At 50.8% G+C, this 25249-nt stretch overlaps 1 protein-coding gene across 20 annotated transcripts in view; it reads left to right on the top strand.

Annotated features, from left to right (window-relative positions):
* Positions 1-25249, top strand: part of NFASC (neurofascin) — a 75924-nt gene that overhangs the window by 6194 nt on the left and 44481 nt on the right. For 10 of the 20 annotated variants that reach the window (XR_010350667.1, XM_064399235.1, XM_064399242.1 and 7 more), the window contains exons 2-11: positions 12337-12515; positions 13110-13127; positions 13952-14057; positions 14210-14406; positions 15006-15128; positions 15898-16068; positions 19390-19440; positions 23481-23592; positions 24229-24413; positions 24965-25096. Coding sequence is in view for 19 of the 20 variants with exons in the window: in XM_064399235.1 (XP_064255305.1) it covers positions 12422-12515; positions 13110-13127; positions 13952-14057; positions 14210-14406; positions 15006-15128; positions 15898-16068; positions 19390-19440; positions 23481-23592; positions 24229-24413; positions 24965-25096 (1189 nt within the window). In the remaining variant the exon portion in view is untranslated. The remainder of the gene's footprint in view (positions 1-12336; positions 12516-13109; positions 13128-13951; positions 14058-14209; positions 14407-15005; positions 15129-15897; positions 16069-19389; positions 19441-23480; positions 23593-24228; positions 24414-24964; positions 25097-25249) is intronic. The other 10 variants (XM_064399236.1, XM_064399246.1, XM_064399249.1 and 7 more) reach the window with 3 other exon arrangements.

Below are 25249 nucleotides of genomic sequence, written 5' to 3'. Positions count from 1 at the left end.
CCACCCGCACGTGCCAGGACACTCAGGGAGCTCCTCTGGTGACACTTCCGACAGGCTGGGGTGGTGGGAATGGAGCCTGGAGAAGGGAATGTCGTGTGGGGAAACTGGGATTTGGTTTGTGTGGGGAAACTGGGATTTGGTTTGTGTGGGGATATCGGGATTTGGTTTGTGTGGGGATGTTGGGATTTGGTTTTTGTGGGGAAACTGGGATTTGGGTTTTGTGGGGAAACTGGGATTTGGTTTTTGAGGGGATAACGGGATTTGGTTTGTGTGGGGATATCGGGATTTGGTTTGTGTGGGAATGTCGGGATTTGGTTTTTGTGGGGAAACTGGGATTTGGTTTGTGTGGGGATATCGGGATTTGGTTTGTGTGGAGACCTTAGGATTTGATTTGTATGGAAACCTCGAAATTTAATTTGTGTGGAAACCTCAGGATTTAATTTGCATGGAAACCTCAGAATTTAATTTGTGTGGAAACCTCAGGATTTGATTTGTGTGGAGACCTCGGGGTTTGATTGGTGTGGAAAACTTGGGATGTGAAGGGGTTGCAAGGAAGGAAAAAGGAATCTGCAGCAGGAATTGGGATGACAAGACAAGGGGATGGGTTCAGGGAGATTTGGGTGGGATATTGGGAAGGAATTTTTCCCTGTGAGGGTGGCGAGGCCCTGGATGGAATTCCCAGAAAATCCATGGCTGCCTTATGCCTGGAAGTGGAGATATCAGAATCTGATTTGTGTGGAGACTTTGGGATTTGATTTGTATGGGAACCTCAGGATTTGATTTGTATGGGAATCTCGGGATTTGATTTGTGTGGAAACCTCGGGATCTGAAGGAGTAACAAGGAAGGAAAAGGGAATCTGCAGCAGGAATTGGGATGACAAGACAAGGAGATGGGTTCAGATTGAAAAAGGGAGATTTGGGTGGGATATTGGGAAGGAATTTTTCCCTGTGAGGGTGGGGAGGCCCTGGGATGGAATTCCCAGAGAATCCATGGGTGACCCATCCTTGGAAATGTCCCAGGCCCGGTTGGAGGCACCTGGGATAGTGGAAGGAGTCCCTGTGGTGGCACTGGGGGACCTTAATCTCCCTCCATCCCAAACATTCAGTGATTCCGTGATTCCACCTCAAATCCACTCAACAAATTGATAATCCCATTTCCTTCTTCTCCTATATGTGGAAAATTTCAATTCAAACTTCCTGTCCAAACCCCCTTAACTCCCAGAAAAGCTGGAATTTTTCTGAATTCATCCACGATTTTTTTTTACATCCAACACCAGAACTGCACATTTTCGAGGGCGGATTTTTCCCGAATGTCCTTCAAACCCTGATTCTGCACATCCCAGGCTGCCATTTCCTGCTGACAGCTCCGGGATCCAGCTGCCGGCTCTCCCCAGGGATTTTATTCCTGGCCGTCCCAGCAGCTGGGACCAGCCTGGGGATTTTTGGTTGACCTCGTCTGAATGATGCTGGCCCCGGTGACAGCTGCGAGGCTGAGCTGGCCCCGGCCCAGGACAGCAGGCTGCTCCCGGATGTTTGAATCCAGGAATTCTGGCTTCTTTGTCTCCCTTTTCCAGCCTTTTTGGACAGGCCTGGCCTTGGGATGGGGGTGGGAATGATTCCTGGGAGTGGCAAGGCTGAGCTGGGGGGAATTTGGGGTTTTTTAAGTGTTCCTGGCAGGATTTTGACCCGAATCCCAGATTTGGGATGGAGGTGGGAATGGACAATTCTTAGGAATTCCCACCCATGAATGGTTCGCAGAATTTCTCTTCCAAACCAGAGCAAGGTGAAAAACAGGGATATCCAGGAGCATCCAGGGATGAAACCCCCCAGGAAGCAAAACAAAACCCTTTTTCCCCAGGGAAAAGCAGTTCCTGCCCTATTGTCCGCTGAAAAGGGGGAGGGAATGGCTGGGATTGATCCCAAGCAGCTGCTGGGATGTGGGAGGACAGATGGCTCAATTATATCCAGAACGGGATGGGCAGGGTGGGGTTTGGGAGGCTTTGGGATCCTTTTCCCTGGAAACCTGAGCTGGGAGAGGCCGTAGAGGGGATGTGGGAGATTTTGGGATCCCCTTTTCACTAAAGGAGGGGCTTTGGGACATTTTGGGATCCCCCTCCCTGTAAGAGAATGTGGGAGCCAGGAGAGGATGTGGGATCCATTTCCCATTAAATCTGAGCTGGGAGAGGCCATGGAGGGGCTTTGGGAGATTTTGGGATCCCCTTCCCTGTAAACCTGAGCCAGGAGAAGATGTGGGAGACTTTGGGATCCATCTCCCACTAAATTTGAGCTGGGAGAAGCCATGGAGGGGCTTTGGGATCCCTTTCCCACTAAGGGAGGGTCTTTGGGAGTTTTAGGATCTTATTCCCACCAACCTGAGCCGGGAGAGGCTTCGGAGGGGCCGTTCCCGGGAGATCCCCCGGGTGCAGGTGGATGTGCCAATTCAGGATGTGCCAATCCCAAACTGTGCCACCTCGGAGCGCTCCGTGCCACCCTCCTGCTATTTCTGCTCCCGATCTGTGCCACAGCCAGAGCTGTCCTCAGCACTGGGCTCCAGAGGCCATAAAAACCCCCAGGATTTGGGATTTGAGCTGCTCAGGGATAATTTTAGCCCTGCGCTCCGCTGGAGGAGAGGGAAGAGCAGGAATGGTGCCCTGGGGTGGAGCTGAGTCCTCTGATCCAACGGTGCGGGTTTCACCCGGCTGTTTCAGCCACATCCTGGGAATCTCATCACAAAACCTCATCTCAAGGGGGTTTTGGGGGGAAAAGGACCCAAAAAGGGTTCCCCTCAGAGCCAGGGGAGGGGGTGGGATGTGGTTTTAATCAGGGAAAGATGAAATGGGAATGCAGGAATAGCTGGGAAAGCTGGAGGAAGAGGAGCGGGAAGTTCAAGGTGCGCCGGAGTGATAATTGGGATTTCTGAAGTGTTAATTGGGATTTCCAAGGGTTTTCGGGATTCAGCCTTGAGTGCTCATCAGGAAGATTCTTCCTTTTATCCCCCTTTATTCTTCCCTTTATCCCCCCTCGTTCTTCCCTTTATTCCCCTTGTTTATTCCCCCTCGTTCTTCCCTTTATTCCCCCCAGGAATTTTTGGGACATCTCCAGGGTCAGGAGAAATTTCTGGGGACATTTTCACTCTCCAGAGTCAGGGAAAGTCCCGGGGGTGTCTCCAGAATCAGGGATAATCCTGGGGACATCTCCACCCCCCAGCATCAGGAGGAAATCCTGCAGGCATCTCCGGGGTCAGGGGAAATTCCTGGGGACACCTCCAGGGTCAGGAGAAATTCCTGGAGACATCTGTGCTCCCCAGGGAAGATCCTGGGGACACCAGCAGGAGATGTCCCAGGGCCACCGCAGCTCCAGCCCCACAGAGCCAGCTCCAAACCTGGGAAATCGGGAAGCTGAGGGTGGGATTTCCTGGCTCTGGGCACTGGGAAATCCCAAAATCCTTGTGGAGGACCAGCCCAGCCCTGGGCAGAGTGACCTGGGGGGGTCTGGGACGTGCCACCATGGGCACTGCTGTTCCCTCCTCCTCCTCCTCTCCCTCAGAAATCATGGAATGGCCAGAACGCCCAGGGCCGGAGCAGATCCTCTCCAACATCCCATTTTTCCTTTGATATCCCAGCAGACCATCCCGGGAGCTGCTTTAGGGAATGAAATTAAAACCCGCTTGGCCCCGCTCAGATCTTGTTTCCCTTTCATGTTCACTCTCTGAGAGGCTGGAGCAGCTTTTAATTCCAGCAAATCCTGGGAAAACCGGGAGAAGGAACAAATCCATCAGCAGGGATGGGGTTTGATGGCTTCAAATCCTGAGTTTTGCTCCTCTTGCTGTCCCATCCTTCTCCCTCCCGACTCCATTCCAATTTTCCAGCTGTTGGAAATCTCTCTGCCATGCCTGGTGGGCATTCCCAATCCCAGAAAATCTGGGATCAGCCAGGCTGGAATTATCCCGGCGGCTCCCGAGGGTTTAATGAGGCTCAGAGTGGAGCCAAAGGGGGTTTGTGGTGGGGGAGGGAGGATTTGGGGATCCTGGAGATGGAGGGAGCTGGGATGGGATTGGGGGAAGCTCCAAAACCTCGGGAGCGGCTCCTGGAAGCTCCAAGTTCTCAGAGTTGCCCTAAAGAGGGAATTTTGGTGGTGGAGATAAGAACATTCCCCTTGGCACGGCGTTCATTCTACACTGGGATGGGGGAGCAGGAAAACCGGGAATGTTGCTGTGTTCACTCCCAAATATCAGGGATTGGATTCACCGGGGCCAGGAGAAAAGTGAATCCTTGGTGAGCACCTTGGGAAGCAGGAAAATGGGAATTCTTACCCCAAAAGGTGTCCCCAGGGCTCGGAGCCGCCACTGGGACACCTCCTCCTCCCTGCCTTCCCTACTCCCAACCGTTTAATCATGAAAATGAGAATTGCATATTAATGAGATGCTAATGAAGCCGTGGATAGGATCAGCGACTCCTCATTTAAAGCTACAAAGCGGAGCTTTGTTTTTAAGACGGGTTTTTCGCTCCTGGGCCCGCCTGATTAGTCCTAATCTCCCTCTGCTCTTCACTGGGAAATTCCCACTTTTATCCTCTGGGAAGTCCCTCCCGAAGTTCCTGCACCACCCTCCAGGGAAATCCCGGAAAATTATCCCAACAAAGATTCCTCTCCCCACTTCCTCCTTCCCCCAACTATTCCCGAATTTCTGCTGGAGGCAGGATATGCAGCCAGTCCTCATCTGGATTTTTAATTTTATTTTCAGTGAAATTCCCCCTTTTCCCTGACTGGTGTTGGCTCTTTCCCAGCTGGAAAATCCCTGGATGAGCGACGAGGGTGCGGGAAATGTGGATCCCAGTGATCCACTCTCTAATTCCTCTGGAATTTTCTTGCTGTGCTCCATTGCAGAGGCGAAAACCCAACAATTCCAAGCTGGAATAGCCAGAAATTCCGGGCTGGGAATTCTCAGTGGTGGGGATGTCTCTGCTCTGCTTTTCCACAGGGCTGGGAACAAAAGGAAGCTGCATCTGGGAACAAAACGCTGTCACCCGCCGGGGACACGGGGACAGGCCCAGGCTGGCACTCGGGCACGGGGAGGGCACAGAGTGGGCAGTGTCCATGCCACGGCCCCATTGTTCCCGCGGGAAAAGGGAGAAAGGAGGGAAGGACGGAGAAAGTGGGAATTACGGATCAGGCTGTGGAGCCTCGGTGCTTCTCCGGGGTGGAGGGGTTGGGACAAGGCAGGGGAGGACAGCGAGAGGGAAAGGGATTATTTGGGATGTGGGGGGCTTGGGGTGTGGAAAATCTCAGAGGGAAATGAGGATTTTTTGGGATGCGAGGAGCTCAGAAAATCCTCAGGATGTGGAAAATCTCAGAGGGAAATGAGGATTTCTTGAAATGTGTGGAGCTCGGGACGTCCTTCTCAGGATGTGGAAAATCTTAGGGTGAAATGGGGATTTTTGGGATGTGGGGAGATCAGGGTATCCTTCTCAGGATGGGGAAAATCTTAGGGGTGAAATGGGGATTTTGGGGATGTGGGGAAATCAGGGTGTCCTTCCTGGAATACGGAAAATCTTAGGGTGAAATGAGGATTTTTTGTAATGTGTGGAACTTGGGGTGTCCTTCTCAGGATGTGGAAAATCTTAGGGGGAAACAGGGATTTTTTGGGATGTGGGGCGATCAGGGAGTCCTTCTTGGGATGTGGAAAATCTCAGAGGGAAATGAGGATTTTTTGGGATGTGGGGAGCTCAGAAAATCCTCAGGATGTGGAAAATCTCAGAGGGAAATGGGAAATTTTTTGCGTGTGGGGAGCTCAGGGTGTCCTTCCTGGAATGTGGAAATTCTTTGAGTTTGGGATAGAGAGAGGGAGAAGCTCAACCTGAACTTTGGAGGGGAAAAATGGGAGAGGGAAAGGAAGGTGTCTCCCTGCCCTTGGAATAATGTATGAGGAGGTGGAGATTTCCTGTAAATCCTTGGATTTGACGCATTTTTTTGGGATAAAGAAATGGAAAACCTTGACCTGAACTTTGGAGGGGAAAACTGCCTGATGGGGGAGAGGGAAAGGGAAGTGGCTCCCCATCCTTGGAAAGACAAGGTGGAGATTTCCTGTAAATCCTTGGATTTGAGATATTTTTTGGGGGGATAAAGAGAGGGAAAACCTCAACCTGAGCTCTGGAGAGGGAAAACTGCACAGGACATGGGAGAGGGAAAGGGAGGTGACTCCCTGCCCGAGGAGGAGGAGGAATTTATCAAATCCTTGGAGATGATGGGATCTGCCCTGCTGTGGGATGGGGCCATTCCGGAGCAGTGGGAAGCACACAGAGAAGGTTTGGAGCTCCCTGAAGCCTCCAGGAATTCGGAGAGAAGTGGGATTTTTGGGATGGGGGTAATTCCAGAGCAGCCGGGGTGCCCCTCCAAGGGCAGGGATGGAGAAGTGGGAAGCACAGCCTTGGAGGAATTTGGAAATTCAGAGCTGGAGCTGATGGAGCAGAATTCCCTGGGAAGCAGAGAATCAGTGCCCGGGAATGGGACAATTCCAGGACTGTTTAAAGCCAAGCTTTGCCTGCTCCATTTTCCCAAACTCTCCTCTTGCTCTGGATCTCTGACCCCAGAAGCTCTGGAAAACCAGAGGAGTGGGAAAGGGGCTGGGAGCAGGGCTGGGATTCCTCCAGGAAGATTTTCCTCCTAATTAAGCTCAACAACAACAACAACAAAAAGGAATTTTTCCCTTTTAAATAATAAATCAGGAGCGTTTTCCCAATGGGAACGCCAAGGAAGGGCCTTTTCCCACCAGCTTCCAGAGGGTCTGCTCCGAGCTCTCCCTCATTCCTCATGAATAATTTTCCGGATTCCTCCCCTTTCCCGCTCGGATTGGCGTTGCCATGGCCACCAGCGAGGGATGCAATCCTGAGGGATGCAGGAGAGCGGCAGGAAAAAGGTTGGGAAAATGGGAAAATCCCAAAAAGGGGCCTGGCATCCTGCAGGGATGCTCCAGGTCATCCCACTCTGAGCTTTTTGTGAGATTCCATGAGATCCTAAAGGGGTTTTGTGCCTGGAGTTTTTGGGATTCATCCCTCCCATATGGAAATTCCGGTTTTTCCATGCTCTGAGCACTTGTTCCATCTTGAGCTTGGAAAAAGGGAGAGAAATCCTTCCCAAAGCCACGTGAGGGACATTCCCAGTTTTCCACATCACCTCAGCCAAGGTGGGACACGCTGCACATTCCCACATTATCCTGGGAAAGGAAGGGAAAAACTTGGGATGTTTTTTGGGACAGATCATGCCCGGATCCTGTGCCTGAGCTGTGCCAGAGGTGGGATCCTTCCTCCTCTCCTGAATTTTTCATGGAAAAACTTCTCGGTATTTTACCAAAATTGGATTCCAGCTCCAATTCTGAAGTACAGAATTTAAGGAATTTGCTGATCCAACCCTCAGTCCCAACCTCTGCTCTTTGTTTCACTCAGCTCTGGGGTTTTAATGGATTTTCATGCTTTCCCCATTGAATATTCCCAGCAGGAAACTTTGGTTCATCGGAGATGAGGTGGGAGGAGTTAAATATTGAAATTTCCCTTTCCTTTGTTTTTTCCCTCGACTTTAAACTCCATGATTTTCCTGCGGATTTTCCCTCCCGCTTCCAGCAAGGGGATATTTGTGTTTCCAAAGATTTGCAGGATTCCACCTTTTCCAGGGATTTTGGAACGTTTTGGCAGATAAAAATCCTCACTTAAAAATCCTTTATTTATTCCTGGCTCAATTCGTCCTTCCACCTTTCCCAAGGAAACCCTAAATTCCAACCCGTTTTTTAAATTCCTTAAAATCCCTTTTATTTTTATGGAATTTTTAACCACGGCATCCCTGGGCTCCCTCCTGAGTTGGATTTGTGCCAGCTTCATTATCCCAGAGCCAAAAGCTTCTCCCAATTAATTTATTCCCATTCCGGAGGCAGCTCCGGCGGCAGATGGAGAGGTGGTGACACCAGGATTTGATGATTGAGTGACAAAGGGTGACAATTCCATGGAGAGCGACAGGAAAAGTTGTGAGAAAACCAGGGAATGGTGAGAAAAAGCAGGGAATGGTGGGAAATAGCAGGGAAGGGTGTTGCCCTGCTTGGAAAAGGAATAAATTTGGAATTTCTTTGCATTCCTGTGGAAAATGTCCTCGAGGGCTGTCACAATTCCTGAGAAAAGAAGTGGGAATGGGATCACCGAACCTGCCAGGGATGGTGGGACACACCTGGAGCATCAACTCTGGGGGACCATCTGGGTTTTTGGGAAAGAACTTCACAAAAATGTTCAAGGCCAGGTCAGTTCCCACTGGGATGAGTCGGTTCCTGCTGGGATAAATCAGTTCTCACTGGGATAAATCAGTTCTCATTGGGAATCCCACTGGGATGAGTCGGTTCCTGCTGGGATGAGTCGGTTCCTGCTGGGATAAATGAGGTCCCACTGGGATCAGTCGGTTCCCACTGAGATCACTCCGTTCCCACTGGGATAAATCAGTTCCCACTGGGATAAATCAGTTCCCGCTGGGATAAATCAGTTCCCACTGGGATAAATCGGTTCCCATTGGGATATATCAGTTCCCACTGGGATAAATCCGTTCCCACTGGGATAAATCGGTTCCCACTGGGATCACTCAGTTCCCACTGGGATAAATCAGTTCCCACTGGGATATATCAGTTCCCACTGGGATAAATCGGTTCCCATTGGGATATATCAGTTCCCACTGGGATAAATCGGTTCCCATTGGGATATATCAGTTCCCACTGGGATCACTCAGTTCCCACTGGGATCGGCCGTGCCTGATGCCCTTGGCAGGAGGGAGTGCCAGGTCTGGGATCCCAGGGTGGGATCAGGATCTGCTGTTCCTGTGTTCGACAGTTCCTCTCACACAGGAAAGGAATTCCAAGTGTCCCAACATCCCCGAGTGGATTTTCCCATGGGAACAGACGTCCCTGGCACGGAGGAGCTGTGGGCTGTGTCCAGCAGGGAAGGGAATTCCAGCCAAACCCTCTCCCAGCTCCGTGTGATCGGAGAAACGCGGAGTTTTCCTCTGAGTGTTGCATCCATCATTTTATTCACAAAACCATGGAACATCCCGAGTGGGAAGACACTCCTGGGGATCCCAAAAATCCCACAGCTCATCCAAACATTCCCATCCTCGGAGAGGCTCAGGCTGCTCCAAGGCTGGGTGCAGAATCCGGCAGCAGGAGCGGAGGTGGGAGCTGGGAAGCTTTTCCAGAGGCTCCGGATCCATCCCAGGGCTGTTTTCCCACCTGATTAACCCTTGGCTGATCCCAGGGCCAGATGCCACCAGGGTGGGGTGGCCTGGGGACACTCCGGGGACAGGCACGGCCGTGTCCCCCCGTGCCACCAGCTCCGTGGGTTTTCTGGGAGCAGCGTGGGATGGATGGCCTTGGAAAGGAGGTGACAACGGCACAGTGTCACCTGCACCTGCCCTGAGCTGCCGGGGGGGTTGGGATGGGATTTGCTGGGATGGGATTTGCTGGGATGGGATTTGCTGCTCCATCAGGAGCAGAACAAGGGGACTGGAGTGTCCCTGAGTCACCACCCCACAGATTCTTTGGGATTTTCTGTTGGGATTCCTGGAAAAATCGTGCTGGAGCAGCCCCAGTGCCCCCCAGCTTTTTACAGCTTGTTTATCAGTCCTGTTGATTTACTGTTTTAAAGATGAGTTGATTAAAGGTAAAACAACAGGTTTTTATTATTTTTTTCTAAAACCATGACACCAACCCAAGGGGATTTTCTGCCGGTGGCAAAGCTGCTCCGTGCTCCTCAATCAGCTTTAATGAAGCAATAAACGGAGCTGCCGGAATGTTCCCTGGGAACAGCAATTCCCAAAGTTTTACTGTTCCTCCTGCAGCCATAAATTGGGATAAATCAGGATAAACTGGGATAAAAATCCAACTGCTGCTGGGAGCATCCTGCTGGTCCTAACGAGCTGATTAAATCAAATCCCTCACAGTTTAATTTTGTCGAATTCCAAGCCCAGATTCCCTTTGCTACCCATTTCCTGCTCTGGAGCTGGGATTGTTTTCCAGGAGCAGGGCTGTAGGGAAGGGATTTTTTCCCATTGCTATCCCAAAAATCTCATTTTAAGAAATGGGAGTAAATGAATTCCAGCCCATCCTCAGGGTGGTTTGTGCACCCAGTGGATCCCTGGGGACATTCCAGTGCTGCTGTTTGTAGGGTTTTTGGGAATTCTGACAACGAGATGACTCTGGGCTAAATCCCCTGCAGGGGGATCCCTGTCCTGGCTGGTGCTGGAGTGGGATTTCCTGGGAATTTCTGCAGGAAGAGGAGTTGTTCCCATGGGTTATTTCAGATCCTTCAGGGAGAAAAGAAAGAATTCCACAGAATTCTGAGGAGCAGAGCAGGGCTCAGCCTGGTCCTGCTGGTGAGGGACCAACCCCAACCACCCCTTCCCCTCTCCGTGCCTCCCTTTGGGATGTAGGGATGAGCCTGATGGATTTTTCCTGCTTTTTGGGCTGCTGTCAGATCCTTTCTATGCCAGAAAAAAGCTGTAAAACCGCTGATTTTTCGGGAAAAGCTTCTCCCCTGTTGTTTCCCTGACTCCAGCAGCCCCAGCTCAGAATGTCCCTGATCCCTGTGGCAGCTCCAGCCCCTCTGTGCCGGGAGAATTCCCCATTCCCGGCAGGAGCAGCCGGGACAATGCGGGGCTGTGTTCTCCAGGAGCCACCTACACGCGCAGGAATTGTTCTCGTGGATTGTTCCCAGGGATTGTTCCCTCTGCCCACATCTGCTCCGGACAAAGGGGCCCTGGAGGAGCCTGGAGGAGCCTGGAGGAGCCTGGAGGAGCCTGGCATTTTCCAGGGGATGAATTCCCTGGGTGCTTTTCCCTGCTCCCAGCCAGTGCTGCTCTGTGTGATATTACGGATCGTCCTGGATCATCCAGCCAGGGAATTCCTGCAGGATTCTGCCCATGGGTTCAGGCCAGAGATTCCGTGCTGCTTTTACAGCTCAGGAATTGTCTGGAATTTTGTTTCTTCCTGGTATTCCTGGATTTCTGTAGTAGGGACTACAGGGATTTGTAAGGAGAAGTTGCCCTTGGATCCCTGGAAGTGCCCAATGCCAGGCTGGAGCAACCTGGGATAGGGGAAGGTGCCCCTGAGCTTGGGATGAGCTTTAAATTCCCTTCCCAACCCAAACCATTCCAGGATCCTGTGATTTCCCATCAGAGCTTGGGCTCAGCCCTTTTGTATTCCCACATTTACAAATATCCCCCAGGAATCTGTGCCAGGAACTTCTTTCTTCCCTCTCAGCTATTCCGCGCCCCCAAATCCAAGAAAATCAAGAAATTCCTCACTTTTCAGGCCCAAACTCTTCCTATTTGGACCCTTTTTAACCCCCACTGCCTCCCTCCCCTAAAATATCTCTGTTTGAAATGGATTTAGAGCTTTTTGTCCTCCTTTTGGGATCTGCATTTGTTATCTGGGTGGAAAATGGGATCCTGGGAGCTTGGATGGGATCTTGTTCAGTAAGAAATGACCCAGAAGGATGGTTTGGACTTTACTTCGGATTCCCCATTTTTTATATATTTTATGCATTCTTCCCATACAGATAGACCTGATTGGTCAATTAATCAATGCATTTCACCTGCTTGGCTAATTAACAAAATGCCTTTTTTCTTGTAAACAACTTTTGAGAAAAACGGGAAAACAGAGAGTAGGAAAACAACACCTGCAGGTATTTTTTGTAATAACAAGCTATCTTTATTTATCTTGAGCTCCCTAAAGTCTCAGCAGCTGATTCTGGGAAAACATGTCTGTTTTTCACTCTCTGGCCAGGCTGTCACATCCACAGGGTCTGGCAGCAGCCAGGGGAACATCTGGATCCTGGTTGGGAATGGGATTGTTTGGAGACCAGTTGGGAAAAATCCCAATCCTAGAATTCTGCTGGATCAATGCCAGGATTTTTGCGACAACAGCTCCAGACCCCTGAGCTCATGCCCTGAGGGATCAGATATACCTCAGTATTTTCAATGCATAAAATACAATTTTTATTAATTTTTTCAACAGCAAATCCACATTTTTATTTGATCCCATGGGCTCTATTTCGATCCCACTGCTTCCAAGAATTTTCTCTTGGTCCCTGGGCGCTGGCTCCAGGACTGGAGCCCAAACAACCCCATAAATCCTTCCAGCAGGACAATCCTGGGCTCGGGAGAGCTGTTCCCACGTGTTCCCCAAGTCCTGGCCACCATTCCTGGCCCCATTCCCACCATTTTTTGGGCGGAAATGCCGCGTTCCCGAGGTTTCCAAAGGGAAAACGCCAGCATTGGCTCAGTGATGTGACTTTGGGGTTGGTTTTTTTTTTCCAGCTGAGGATCCCTCTGCACGTGCCACCACCCCAGGGACACCCCAAAGTCACCCCAAGGTCCTGAGACCACACAGGGAAGCTCCAAGATGATCCTGAGGAGAGCCCAGGTCACCTGTGCCAGAATTGCCTTTGCCCTCTGCCTCCAGCACCTCGTCAGCGCCATCGAGGTGCCCCTGGACCGTAAGTTTGGGATTTATCCTCTCCAGTTCCTTCCCAAAAATTCCTCGCTGGGATGGGGAGGAGGTGGGTTGAAGGTGGGAACATCCCAGGTGGATTTTCTCCTCCACAGCTGAGTTTTCTCCTCCACAATTGTGTTTTCTCCTCCACATTTGGGTGTTCTTTTCCAAATTTGGGTTTTCTCCTCCACAGTTGGGTTTTCTCCTTGACAATTGAATTTTCTCCTCCACATTTGGATTTTTCTTCTCCAAGTTTGGGTTTTCTCCTCCAGGTTTGGGTTTTCTCCTCCACAGTTGGGTTTTCTCCTTGAAAATTGAATTTTCTCCTCGACAATTGAATTTTTCTCCTCCACATTTGGGTTTTCTTCTCCAAGTTTGGGTTTTCTCCTCACAGCTGGGTTTTCCTCTCCGCAGTTGGCTTTTCTTCTCCACAATTGGGTTTTCTCCTCCAAATTTTGAAGGAAAAAGGATTTTGTGTAGGGTTTCCAAGGCCTGAAAAAACTGGATTTGTTTTCTGGCTGTGCTGGGAATGGGGTTGGAACAGGTTGAATTAACCTCCTGTCTTTTTCCCTCTATGCCTTCCCTTTGGGAATAACAGCAAATATCCAGAGTGAATGTAAGTGTTCCCTTCCCCGAACTGCATGAGGGGTCCCTGAGCAGGGGCTGGTGGTGGCACAAGGGGGACGTGGCCCCTTCTGAGCCACTTTTCCTGCATGTCCAGGTTGGGAAAGGCATGGAAAGGCTGGAGCAGCTTGGGAAGAGCTCCCAGCTCTCTGAGCAGGGGCCAGGCTGTGTTTGCCATGGAAAAGTTGTTCCTGCAGGGTTTGAGTTTGGAGGAGGGCAGGAATTCCCTCCTGGCACCTGTTCCAGGCTCAGCCTCACATCCTGATGGGCTGGGAGCATCCCTGGATCTCAGAGGATGAAGAAACAGCCTCGGATCTTCACCCCAGGAGATGGGGTCTGCACTTCAGAGATCAGGGCCGGGTCCTATCCCAGCCATGGGGTTCCTGTGTCCCTTTTTCCATCCCTGCCCTCCTGAATTCCAGGTCTGAGCTCCTTTGGGCTCATCCTGGAGGGCTGGAATCTCTTTCTTGCACCAGGAATTTCTCAGATCCCTGACCCAGCCCCTTCTGAGCTGCAGGTCCAGGATGAATTCCCACTGGATTCACCCTGTGGGAACAGGAGGCTGGAACTGGGACATTCCCTAAGGAGACCAAGATACAGAGAGGGAGTTGAGGATTTTTGGTGCCTAAAGGGAGTCCGGACTCTGTGATGCTCCGAGAGGTGATGAATTCAGGGAATTCACAGGAATTTCCTCAGGATTCAACCTCCAAATCACACACCCAGCCGAGGGAAGGAGCTGAGATCCCAGCAGGAACTGCTGTGGGGTGGCACTGAGGGATCTCCCCCCGTTCCTCACGGATTTCCCATTCCTCGTAGTGCCGCAGCCCCCCACGATCACCAAGCAATCCATCAAGGATTACATCGTGGATCCCAGGGATAACATCTTCATCGAATGCGAAGCCAAAGGCAACCCCGTTCCCATGTGAGTGCATTCCCAGAGCTCATCCCGCTGTCCCTTGGTGCTCCAGAGCCGCTCCCACCCTCCCTGCCCAGCCCATCCCACTGCTGGCCCAGCACAGGTAGGGACCTCCGTGGGGACAGGGTTCCAAACCCAGCTTTTCCTTGGCATTCCAGCTTCTCCTGGACACGGAACGGGAAGTTCTTCAACGTGGCCAAGGATCCCAAGGTGTCCATGAGGAGGAGATCGGGGACTTTGGTCATCGATTTCCACAGCGGGGGCCGGCCCGACGACTACGAGGGCGAGTACCAGTGCTTCGCCAGGAACGACTACGGGACGGCCCTTTCCAGCAAAATCCACCTCCAGGTTTCCAGTGAGTGATTCCAGGGAAGCAGAGCAGGGCCACGAGAGGTTTGGGGGGAATATCCAGTGCTCAAACAGCTCCAGGTGTGTCCAGGTGTGTCCAGGAGACAGGGAAAGAATGAGGTTGTGGTTGGGAATTGCTCAGGGTGGAAGGGATGGATTTGAGGGTGTGGAATTGAGGATACGAATTTAAAATTATAGATTTCAAGGATGAATTTGAGGGTGTGGAATTGAGGATATGGATTTCAGGGATGGATTTGAAGGATGGATTTGAGGGTGTGGAATTGAGGATATGGATTTGGGGGATGGATTTCAGGGAATGGATTTGAATAGGGACTTGAGGACATGGACTTAAGGGGATGGAATTGAGGATATGAATTCAAGGGTGCAGATTCCAGGGATGGATTTGGAGGGTATGGATTCGGGGGTTTGGATTTAGGGGTATGGATTTGAAGGATGGATTTGGGGCATGGATTTCAGGGGATGAATTCCAGGGAGTTTTGCACATACCCAGATGAATTTTGCTCTGAAACCAGGCCAGATCTGGCGGGAATCACTCCTGAGGAATCCTTCCCTCCTTTCCTCACTTTCCTTTGCTTCCCATGGCAGAATCTCCGCTGTGGCCCAAGGAGAAGGTGGATGTGATTGAGGTGGATGAGGGGGCCCCGCTGAGCCTGCAGTGCAATCCCCCACCCGGCCTCCCTGAGCCCGTCATCTTCTGGATGAGCAGCTGTGAGTCGGGAGCGCTTTTCCACCAGGAATTCCGGGAATGGCAGCTCCATCACCTGTGGGATTTAAAATAACCATGGATGGGGTTGCTGCTGATAGTTTGGGGTTGGTTCTGTCAGCCTGGGGTTGTTCCTGTTAGTTTAGGGTTGGGCCTGATAGTTTAGGGTTGTTTCTGCTAGTTTAGGGTAATTTCTATTAGTTTAGGATAATTTCTATTAGTTTAGGGCACTTTCTGCTACTTTAGGGCTGGTCCTGATAGTTTAGGGTCATTTCTGCTTGATTGGGGTTGTTTCTGCTAGTTTGGGATCGTGGCTGCTAACTTAGGGTCATTGCTGGTATTTTAAGGTAATTACTGCTAATTTAGGACATTTTTTGCTAGATTAGGGTAGTTTTTAGTCGTTTAGGGTCGTTACTGGTAGTTTAGGGATTTTTCTGATCACTTAGGACACTTTCTGCTAGGTTAGGGTTGTGTATGCTAGCTTAGGGTCATTGCTGGTAGTTTAGAGTAATTACTGCTAATTAAGGGCACTTTCTGCTAGTTTAGGGTCATTACTGTAATTTAGGAGTTTTTTTCTGCTAACTTAAGACACTTTCTGCTAGTTTATGGTCATAACCACCAATTTTGGGCACTTCCTGCTAATTTAGGGCAGCTTCTGTTAGTTTAGAACCCCTCCTCCTCCTTCAGCCTCACCACCCCTACTCCACACCTCACCCGCCATTCCCGTTCTCCGTAAATCCCGCCTGGCGCTGAATTCCCGCCGTTTTCCCTCAGCCATGGAGCCCATCCCGCAGGACAAGCGCGTGTCCCAGGGCCACAACGGGGACCTTTACTTCTCCAACGTGCTGGCGCAGGACGCGCTGACCGACTACAGCTGCAACGCCCGCTTCCACTTCACCCACACCATCCAGCAGAAGAACCCCTACACCCTCAAGGTCAAAACCAGTAAGTGGCTCACGGGAGAACCAGTTTGGGCTCCATCCCAAAGGGTTTTCTGTCAGGAAACCAGTAAGGGAAGAGTGGCTCCTGTGGATTGGTTTGGGTGGGGTAAGAATGGGTTTGGGTGGTTTTGGGGTTGGTGGGGAGGGGTTGTAGCTTCCTGGTTTTTAGGGTTCCAGAGGTGGTTTGGTGTAGGAATTGCCAATTCTGTGTGTTTGGGGTAAAACGGAATGTTCTGACAGAGATCTGGCATTCCCACTCTCTCCAGGGAAGTGTAAAATATCCAGAGGTAACTTCAAGCAGGAATCACCAAATCCCGACGTTGGGATAAAACTGGGAATGTTTCAGCACAGCTGGGGCGTTCCCACCATCTCCAGGGAAATGGGATCTTTGGTGCAGGAATTACCAGTTCCGTGTGTTTGGGATAAAACAGGGAATGTTTCAGCACATATGGAGCATTCCCATCATCTCCAGGGAAATGCAGAGATCACCAATTCCATGTGTTTGGGATAAATTGCAGAGTTTTGCCACATCTGGAGCATTCCTAATGTCTCCAGGGAAAATATAAAATATCCAGAGGTGATTTGGGGCAGTAATGGCCAATTCCGTGTGTTTGGGATGAACTGGAGAGCGTTTCCGTATCATCAGGGAAATTCATCTCCAGGGACATGTAAAATATCCAGAGGTAACTTGGAGCAGGAATCACCAATTCCACATCTTTGGGAAAAACTGGGGTGCTTCCACATTCCCACCAGGTTCAGGGAAATGTAAAATATCCAGGGATCATTCCCTGCTCTGGGGAGGTGGAGTTGGCCTTGGCTTGCTCCAGGGGATTGGATGTGGAAAAACGAGTGTGGAATGTGGTTGTGGATATTCTGGGGCTTCCTTTGCTCTGGGAAGGGCCTCCAGGAATGTGGGAGCCTCTGGAATCCGGTGAGAGCCTCTGGAATCTGGTGGGAGCCTCTGGAATCTGGTGGGCCACTCGGGATGGGCGTTCCCAGGTGTCCCCACCAAGCATCGATGAGGGGACACCAGGGGCTCGCTCCAGGCCCTTCCCGAGCACATTTTCCTCCAGGAATGATTCCTCAGGAATTCCTGAAGGAAAAGGAATTCCTGGTGCACTGGGGTGACTCCGAAAGAGGGAATGGGGCCAATTTGAGGGACATGAGGACCCTGAGCTGTCAGAGGGGCTCGAAGTGACAAAATCCTCCATGAACATCAAGCATCAGGGGGCAGGAGCTCCCACCCATTCCCAGCACTCCCAGGAAGTTCCAATTGGGAGGTGCTGGCAGATTTTTGGGAAGCACCAGGCCCTCCTGAATGCTGGTGGGAGGAATTTAATTTGATTTCCCGGCAGCTTGAATGAACAGGAATGTGATGAGAGGAACCTGGGAGTGACGAGTTTTCCACCTCGGTGTAGCAGCTCCTCCTCGGTGCAAAGCTGGAGTAGGGAATGAGGGATTTAAATCATTCCAACGGGTTCTTTTCCAGTGCTGGGAATGTGGGCAGCTTGTTCATTCCGGATATAATTTGTAAATTCCAGATATTATTTGTGAGTTCCAAATATTTGTGTGTTTGAAGAGCTGGGAAAAGAAAGTCACGGTGTTTATTTTTGGGATAAATCCAGGCAAACAAAGATCTGTGGGGTTTGGAGCCTCCAAGGGCTCCATCCTGATGATTTATCCAGCTCTGGAAGTGACCCAGATGAAATTCTGCTGGATTTTCACGGATTTGAGCTCCCCTCAGGTGTCCCCACATCCCTTCACTCCCAGACCTTGGAAAATCAAATCCTTCTCTTCCAGTTTTCCTTGGGACACAACTGGTGTAGGATCAGAGGAAAATTCCACCCCAGAAGTCTCCCAGATTCCTTAAAAATTTTGGAACTGAGCCTTTAATTTCCTATACAAAAAATTCTTTATCCATAAATTCCTGGAAGAGGATGAGGTCAGATTTGTCCCAAGCTCTTGGATCTTCTCAGCCTTAATCCCTGAGTTTGGCTCCTTCAAAAATCTTCCCCAGCTCCTGAAAAATCATGGAATGGGATGTAGGAGGAAAATGGGAAGGTTGCAGGGAGGGATCACCTTAAAGGGATTTTACAGCAGGTTGTGCTCTTAAAAAAAAAAAAAAAAATTATTATTATTATTATTATTATTATTATTATTATTATTATTATCATCATTATTATGTTACAGAAGGTTGTGCTTAATAATAATAATAATAAATTATTGTAATTATTATTATTATTTCATCTCCTCCTTGCCTTCCTACCTCATTGTCCAGCTGTGTCCATCCCATGGGATAAAGTAGCTGGAATACAGAAATTTTATCGTCAAAAAACAGAGAAAAAAAAAAAAACATTTCCCCCTACAAACTGCTCAGATTTTTGGGTTTTCCCAAAGATTCCAGAGGGAAAAACATTCCAAGGAAATATTTGCACTACAATTCCCACACTTTTAGCTCTTCCCACCCCTTGGAGAGGGAAACCAGCCCCTTTTCCTGCTGCTCCTCCTGTGTTTGTCCTGGAAGGCGCCGTGCTCCGAATGCTTTTGGATCCCTGCTCCCGCCTGTCCCGTCCTCGCTGATTTCTAGGAATTCTCGTGTTCTCCACCCTCTCCCATCCCTGCTGATTTCTGGGAATTCTCGTGTTCTCCACCCTCTCCCATCCCTGCTGATTTCTGGGAATTCTCGTGTTCTCCACCCTCTCCCATCCCTGCTGATTTCTGGGAATTCTCATGTTCTCCACCCTCTCCCATCCCTGCTGATTTCTGGGAATTCTCGTGTTCCCCACCCTGTCCTGTCCTTGCTGGTTTTTGGGAATTCCCCATGTCTCCATCCTGGCTGTTTTTTGGGATGTCACCACGTCCCCTACCCTGCCCCCATCTTGCTGTTTTTTGGGAATTCTCATGTTCCCCACCCTGTCCCATCCTTTCTGGTTTTTGGGATGTCCCCACGTCCCCCATCCTGGCTGTTTTTGGGAATTTCCATGTCTCCCATCCTTGCTGGTTTTGGGATGTCCCCGTGTCCCCTGTCCTTGCTGGTTTTTGGGAATTCCCCTGTCCCCATCCTGGCTGTTTTTTTGGGATGTCCCTCTGTCCCCATCCTGGATGTTTTTTGGGAATTCCCCATGTCCTCCATCCTGGCTGTTTTTTGGGATGTCCCCATGTCCCCTGTTCTTTCTGCTTTTTGGGAATTCCCGTGTCCCTGTCCTGTCTGTTTTTTGGGAATTCCTGTGTCCCCGTCCTGGCTGTTTTTTGGGAATTCCCGTGTCCCCTTCCCACGCTGTCCCCGCCTCCCCGGCGCTGCTCACGGTGTTTTGTTCAATTGCAGAGAAGTCCCATAACGAAACGTCTTTAGGAAATTCCCCCGCCATGTACCGCGGTGAGTCCACGCTGGCTTTGGGAGTCCCGGCTTAACCCAGTCCCGCCTAACCCCACTGACCCCATTCCCTGCCCGTGTCCCTTTTGCTGTTGCCATGTTCCCGTCGTGGCCTCAGTCTTGCCAAAATTTATCGGCATAAATCCATCCAAGCGACCACAAAACCCCACAAAGTTCCCTATTTCTGCTGAGCGGGGTTTAAGCGAGTTAAGCCCAGCTTGGGAGGTTTGGGGTTTACAGGGTCTGCCCCACATGGCTGAGCTGAGTTTGGTCCCTCCTGTCCTGTCCTGAGCAAAGCTCAGGATTTAAACATCAGATCCTCATCCCACTTTTCTGTGTCTCCAGAATTCCTGGGATTTCCAGCTGAACTCAGGCAGGGATAAAAAAAGGAAAGGAAAAGAGGAATATTTGGGTTTTCCTGAAATCTGGGTGATTCCTGTGCAGAGAGGTTGGACATGAGCTGGATGCTTCCACAGGTTCCTGCCCTTTGTTGGGACAGGAAATTCCCTTTGGATTCTGCCTCTTCTGGGAGAAGCTCATCCCAAAATCCTAAATTTGGGCATGGAATTCCCTCTGGATTCTGTGCCTGTTGGGAGAAGCTCATCCCAAAATCCTAAATGGTGCTTCAGGCACAAAAACCCCAGGATGGCTGCCCTGGGAATGGGTTGGAATTGTCAGGGATGTGCTGGGATAACAAGAGCAGCTGTGGGGGATTTTAGGGAGCAGGAAACGGGGCAGGTTTGGGAATCCTGGGAATGTCACCACCTCTCCAAAGCCACCACAGATTCCAGCTGCTCCCAGATCCGGAGCCGTCCGGGACAGGATTCCTTCCTGTCCTTGCTGCTGCTTTTGGGGCTGGGGTTGTGTGGGGACAGCTCTGGGAATGTCCCTCGCTGTCCCCACCGTGTCCTGGAGTGAAATCCCTGCGGAGCCCGAGCTTCCTCAGGGCCTGGCACAGCCCAGGGCACAATTCCCATCCCGTGGGGACTTTTGGGGACAAGGAGGGCGTTGCCAGCTGGGAGAGCCGGAGAAGAGCGGGATGTGCCAGGCCTGGCCACGGCCAAGGGAATTGGGATCCTGGCATCGGGAGCAGGAGGGTTTGGGGGGAGCTGAGGAGCTGGAAAAGGCTCAGCACCAGAATCGGCCTGGGAAGAAGTGCTGGAATGGGCTGGACCGTCTGGGAATATTTGGAAAAATGGTTGGGAAAAGGGATCGGCAGCAAAATCAGCTTTGGTGGGAGGGGCACCAACCACCCGGAAGGGAGGGGACAAGAGATGGGACAGGGACAAAGAGAATTCCAGTGGAGAGTTTTCCTGGGCTTCTGTTTTTTATTCCCATTGGATATCTTCATTCAGGGAAAACGGATCTTGAGAGTCGCTCCATCAGGAAAATGGGATTTTATCCGCACAATCCCGTTCTGTCCCCCATTTCATGGGTGCGCAGGTGCAAGTTCCTGCTCTTTGTGTTGTAACATTCCCTGGAAAACTTCCTGGCTCCAGAGGATTCAGATCCCCCTCTCCCACCCCTGTTGAGACCTGGACACCAACCCAGGCCGTAATTAACTCAATAATTAATGAGTTGGGGGTAACAATTCTTCCCCTCAGTCCTTTCCCTTGTGGCTGCCCCAGCATTCCTCCCTGGAATGACTGGCTGGGAATTCTGGACCTTTGGGATGCAAATCCCAAGGATTTGAGGTGCTGGGGGGATTTGGGTCTCTTGGCTGTTCTTCCTTGGGGTGCTGATCCCCACGATCCCACCTCAGTTCCAGAGGCAGCTGGAAAAGGGGTCTGGAAGTCTGGGAATCCCATTCCCAGGACATTCCTGAGCATGGGAATGTGGGATCTGCTGCTGGGGACCTGGAGCACAGGCGATTTGTGGGACACTTGTCCCAAATTCCTCTCTGGGATAACCACAGGAAGTGTCACCCACCCCTTGTCCCCAGGGCTTGGGGTGACGATTCCCAGAATTCCGTGGGCAATTATAAGGGAAAAATGATCCAAAAGGATAAATGGAATATTTCGTTAGCAGAATTTCCCACTTTTTTCCCATTTTAATGGAATTAAAACCTTGGTTTGTCCCTTTTCCTCTCTCTTGGGACTGCATGAGCCTGGCTGTGCCGGGGCTGAGCAGCTGGGATGTGTTTGGATGAGCACATCCCCAGAAAACAGAGTTGATGGAGGAATTTCAGATGGGAAAGGGCAGTTGGCGTCTCTGGGATGTGAATCAGATGTTTCTGGGATCTCTGGATCCCAGTTCACAGCAAAGCCTCGGACCAGCGTCAATTTTAAGCCAAAATAAACAGACCCAGGATTTGTTTTTCCAGCTTGGATCCATCCAGAGGGATGAGGGAAACCTTGACACTTCCAGCTGGAACTTCCACATGCTCAGAGCCTCTGGTTCTGAGGGAATTTCTGCTGCTCCCTGTTAGAAACAGCAAAATATTTATTATTTATAATTTTTTATTTATTATTTATTAATTATTATTTATTGATGGTGCTGTGCTGAGGCAAAAATCAGCTTTTTTTCTGTGTTGTCCTTAGGTTCATTAAAGCCAAGAGGGTACTAATTAATCTCCCTGATTTTTAATTGCCATCATTAATACAGGCTCGTAAAATCCGGCTTGCTCCGCTTAACGCTTCCAGTTATCCCACAGGATCCGGAGTGGGAATAAATCCTGATCAAAGCCAATCTTGGCTGATGAAATAATTAATTCCAATTTTTTGATTTGGTGGGAGAAGCTCCCGGTTGTGGTGGAGGTTTGGGAGCTCTGCCCTGGGATGGGTCGAGCTGGTTTCACTGGGAATGAGATAAATCAGGAGCAGGGACGCAGACAGACCCAGAGAAGTCGACTTTTTGGGATAAAGTCGGGATTTTCCTGCCCTGGTAATCCATTAATCCATAACTGACTAACTGGGAGCGTGCGCGGAGCCCGTGGGAGCGGCGGGATGTGGGCGTGGAGCCAATTCCAAACATTCCATGGATGAATCCTGGGGTTGGGTTTTTCTTCCCTAAGGTGGGAATTCCAGGAAGAGCCCCCATCCTCACTCCCCTCCTCCTTCCCCTGCCGCAGCTCTGGAAGTTTCCCAAAATTCCCCAAATCCTCCCAATTTATTGAGCCAAGGAAATTTCGGGGCATTGGGATGGTCTCTCCTCATGGATCACTCCAGGATTTTTTGTGTCCCTGTTCCCATCCCATCCCTTTCCTAATCCCATAACTTCCATCCCTGCTACTGCTGCTCTCCCGCCCATCTCATCCTGTCTTGTCCTCACTGATCCAGATCTAGGTCAGTCATTCCACTCCTTAATGGAATTTTTTCCATGAATAATTAATTTTTTCCCCCTGCACAGAGGCCTTCACTGTGTGTGGATCCATAGGGAATTGTCTCATGTCTTCCCTTTGTTTTTTTTTCCCATTAAACTTCCCTGTCCAGCCCTAAATGGGTCATTTTGGTGGCTGAGCTGTCCCTTTCCAAGGGGAACCATCCTTCCAGGCCTCCAGGAAAGGTGCAAAACCTCCTTGGTGCTGCTGGAGCCCTGGGAATGCTCTGTGTCCTGGAGAATTCTGTGGAAAAGCAGCTCCAGGCTTGAATAAATCCTTTCCGTGCCCATTTTTCCTGCTGTCCTTCGTTGTATGTTACATCCATCAACCTTTCCCAATTCCATCTGATTCCAGCCCATTTTCCAGAGGCAGGGAGGGCAGGAAAAGCAGGAACTGATGGAATGGGGACCATCCCCAACGCTCAGTCCCCTCTTCTGATCCTTCTCTCCCCTGCCTGCCAAACTTCCTCTCTCTCCCCTTCTTTTTTTCCAATCCCAAATTCATCTGGAGCCCTCCTTCCCTTTCCAGGCACATTCCTGGGTGAGTTCAGAATCCCGGGATGGCTGGGGAGGCGACACCTTCCATGAATTCCCAGAGACCTTTAAAAGACCCATGTTCTGTTTTCTTTGGTTTTTTGGTTTTGTTTTTGTTTTGGTTTTTTTTTTTCCTTTGTTTGGTTTTGTTTTGTTTTGTTTTGTTTTTACTTCTCTCCCACTGATTCCAGCCCGAGGGATCTCGGAAACCACTCCCAGCTTCATGTATCCCTACGGAACTTCCAGCAGCCAGATGGTGCTCCGAGGGGTGGATCTCCTGCTGGAATGCATCGCCTCCGGAGTGTATGTACCACAGAGAGGGTGATTCCCAGCAATTCCCAGTGGGATCACCCAAGGAATCACCCCTGGACTGGGAAAAAGGGATCATTCCCTCCTTTTTAGGTGTTAACAATGCTCCCATAACCTCCTTGATGAGCAAACAGAAATGCTGAGGCTTCCAGGTGTCTTCAGATCCTTGTCCAAGGATAATTCCCCATTGATTTGTCCTAAAATTTGGGAATTTCCTGGGAGGTTCTCACCATACTGTGGGGAGGACATTTGTGTCCCCCAGAAATGTCCTGGGCTCGTGGTCCAGCCCACGCCATCAGACCATGGTCAGCGATGGGCTTTGAGGTCTCTTCCACCCCAAACCATTCCAGAATTCCGTGATCCTGCATTCCCAGGAGGGTCAGGAGGAGAACACCGTTCCTGACCGGCTGGGAATGCTCAGGGCCATGGTTTAGGGGCAGCAGTGGGAAGGACGATGATGGAAAGGAGAGTGGTGGGAATAAGGGTGGCCCACCAGTTAGATCAGATCTTCCCCCTGGGTTTTGGTGGTTCCCAGGATGGGAACTTCACTCTTATTTAGGAATCACAGCTCCTCACTTGGGGGTCATTCCCTTGCCTTTGGAAAACTCTGATCTGCTCCCCTCTCCTCAGACCAGCACCAGACATCATGTGGTACAAGAAAGGCGGGGAGCTCCCGGTGGGTAAAACCAAGATGGAGAACTTCAACAAGGCCCTGCGCATCTCCAACGTGTCCGAGGAGGACTCCGGGGAATATTTCTGCCTGGCCTCCAACAAGATGGGCAGCATCCGCCACACGATCTCGGTGAGAGTGAAGGGTACGTCGCCTTTACCTTCCCTCTTTGGGTCCTGGCCACCTGGAGCTGGGAGGGGACGTTCATGGAATGCTGGGAGGGAGAGCAAGGCCCTTTCCTGGGGATGGGTCTGTGTTCTTCAGGGAGCCATGGAATGGGTTGTGTTGGAAGGTTGTCAGAGATCACCCAGTTCCAGGACACATTCCGTGAGCCCATGGTGCTCCAAGCTCCATCCAACCCAGCCTTGGGTGCTTCCAGGCTTGGAGCAGCCACACGTTCTCTGGGAATTCCATCCCAGCTCCTCCCTACCCTCCCAAGGAATGATTCCATCCCCATATCCCATCTAAATCTTCCCTTTTTTGAATTAAATCTTGTCCAAACGGCCCCAAAAGTAGCGGGGGGTGGGATCTCACTGATAGAAATGGTGGCGGGTTTGTGTAGCCAGGGAGAGGAAAGGGAATCCTGAGAAACCCACTCCATTTTTCCATTACCTTCCTCCCCCAGGGAGCGTTGGAGGGGGGAATTCGGGGGTGGTGCTGCTGTCCCTGTGTCACCAGGGTGGGGCTGTTTTCCAGCTGCTCCCTACTGGCTGGATGAGCCAGAGAACCTGATCCTGGCCCCCGGCGAGGACGGCAGGCTGGTGTGCCGCGCCAACGGCAACCCCAAACCGTCCATCCAGTGGCTGGTGAATGGAGAGCCCATCGAATGTGAGTGCGGGAGAGACTGGGCCTCCTTCTCCAAAATCCCTGCCAAAATCCCAGCCCAAAATCCCAGCCAAGGATATACTGGCTGAACATGAGCAGGAGTGGCTTCCTCCTCCAAAATCCCAGCCAAAATCACACCAAAATCCCAGCCAAAAG

This window comes from Passer domesticus, chromosome 25, assembly GCF_036417665.1.
Source record: "Passer domesticus isolate bPasDom1 chromosome 25, bPasDom1.hap1, whole genome shotgun sequence".
Lineage (NCBI taxonomy): Eukaryota > Metazoa > Chordata > Aves > Passeriformes > Passeridae > Passer > Passer domesticus.
Note: the sequence above shows the minus strand (reverse complement) of the source record. Positions and strands in the feature narration are given on the sequence as shown.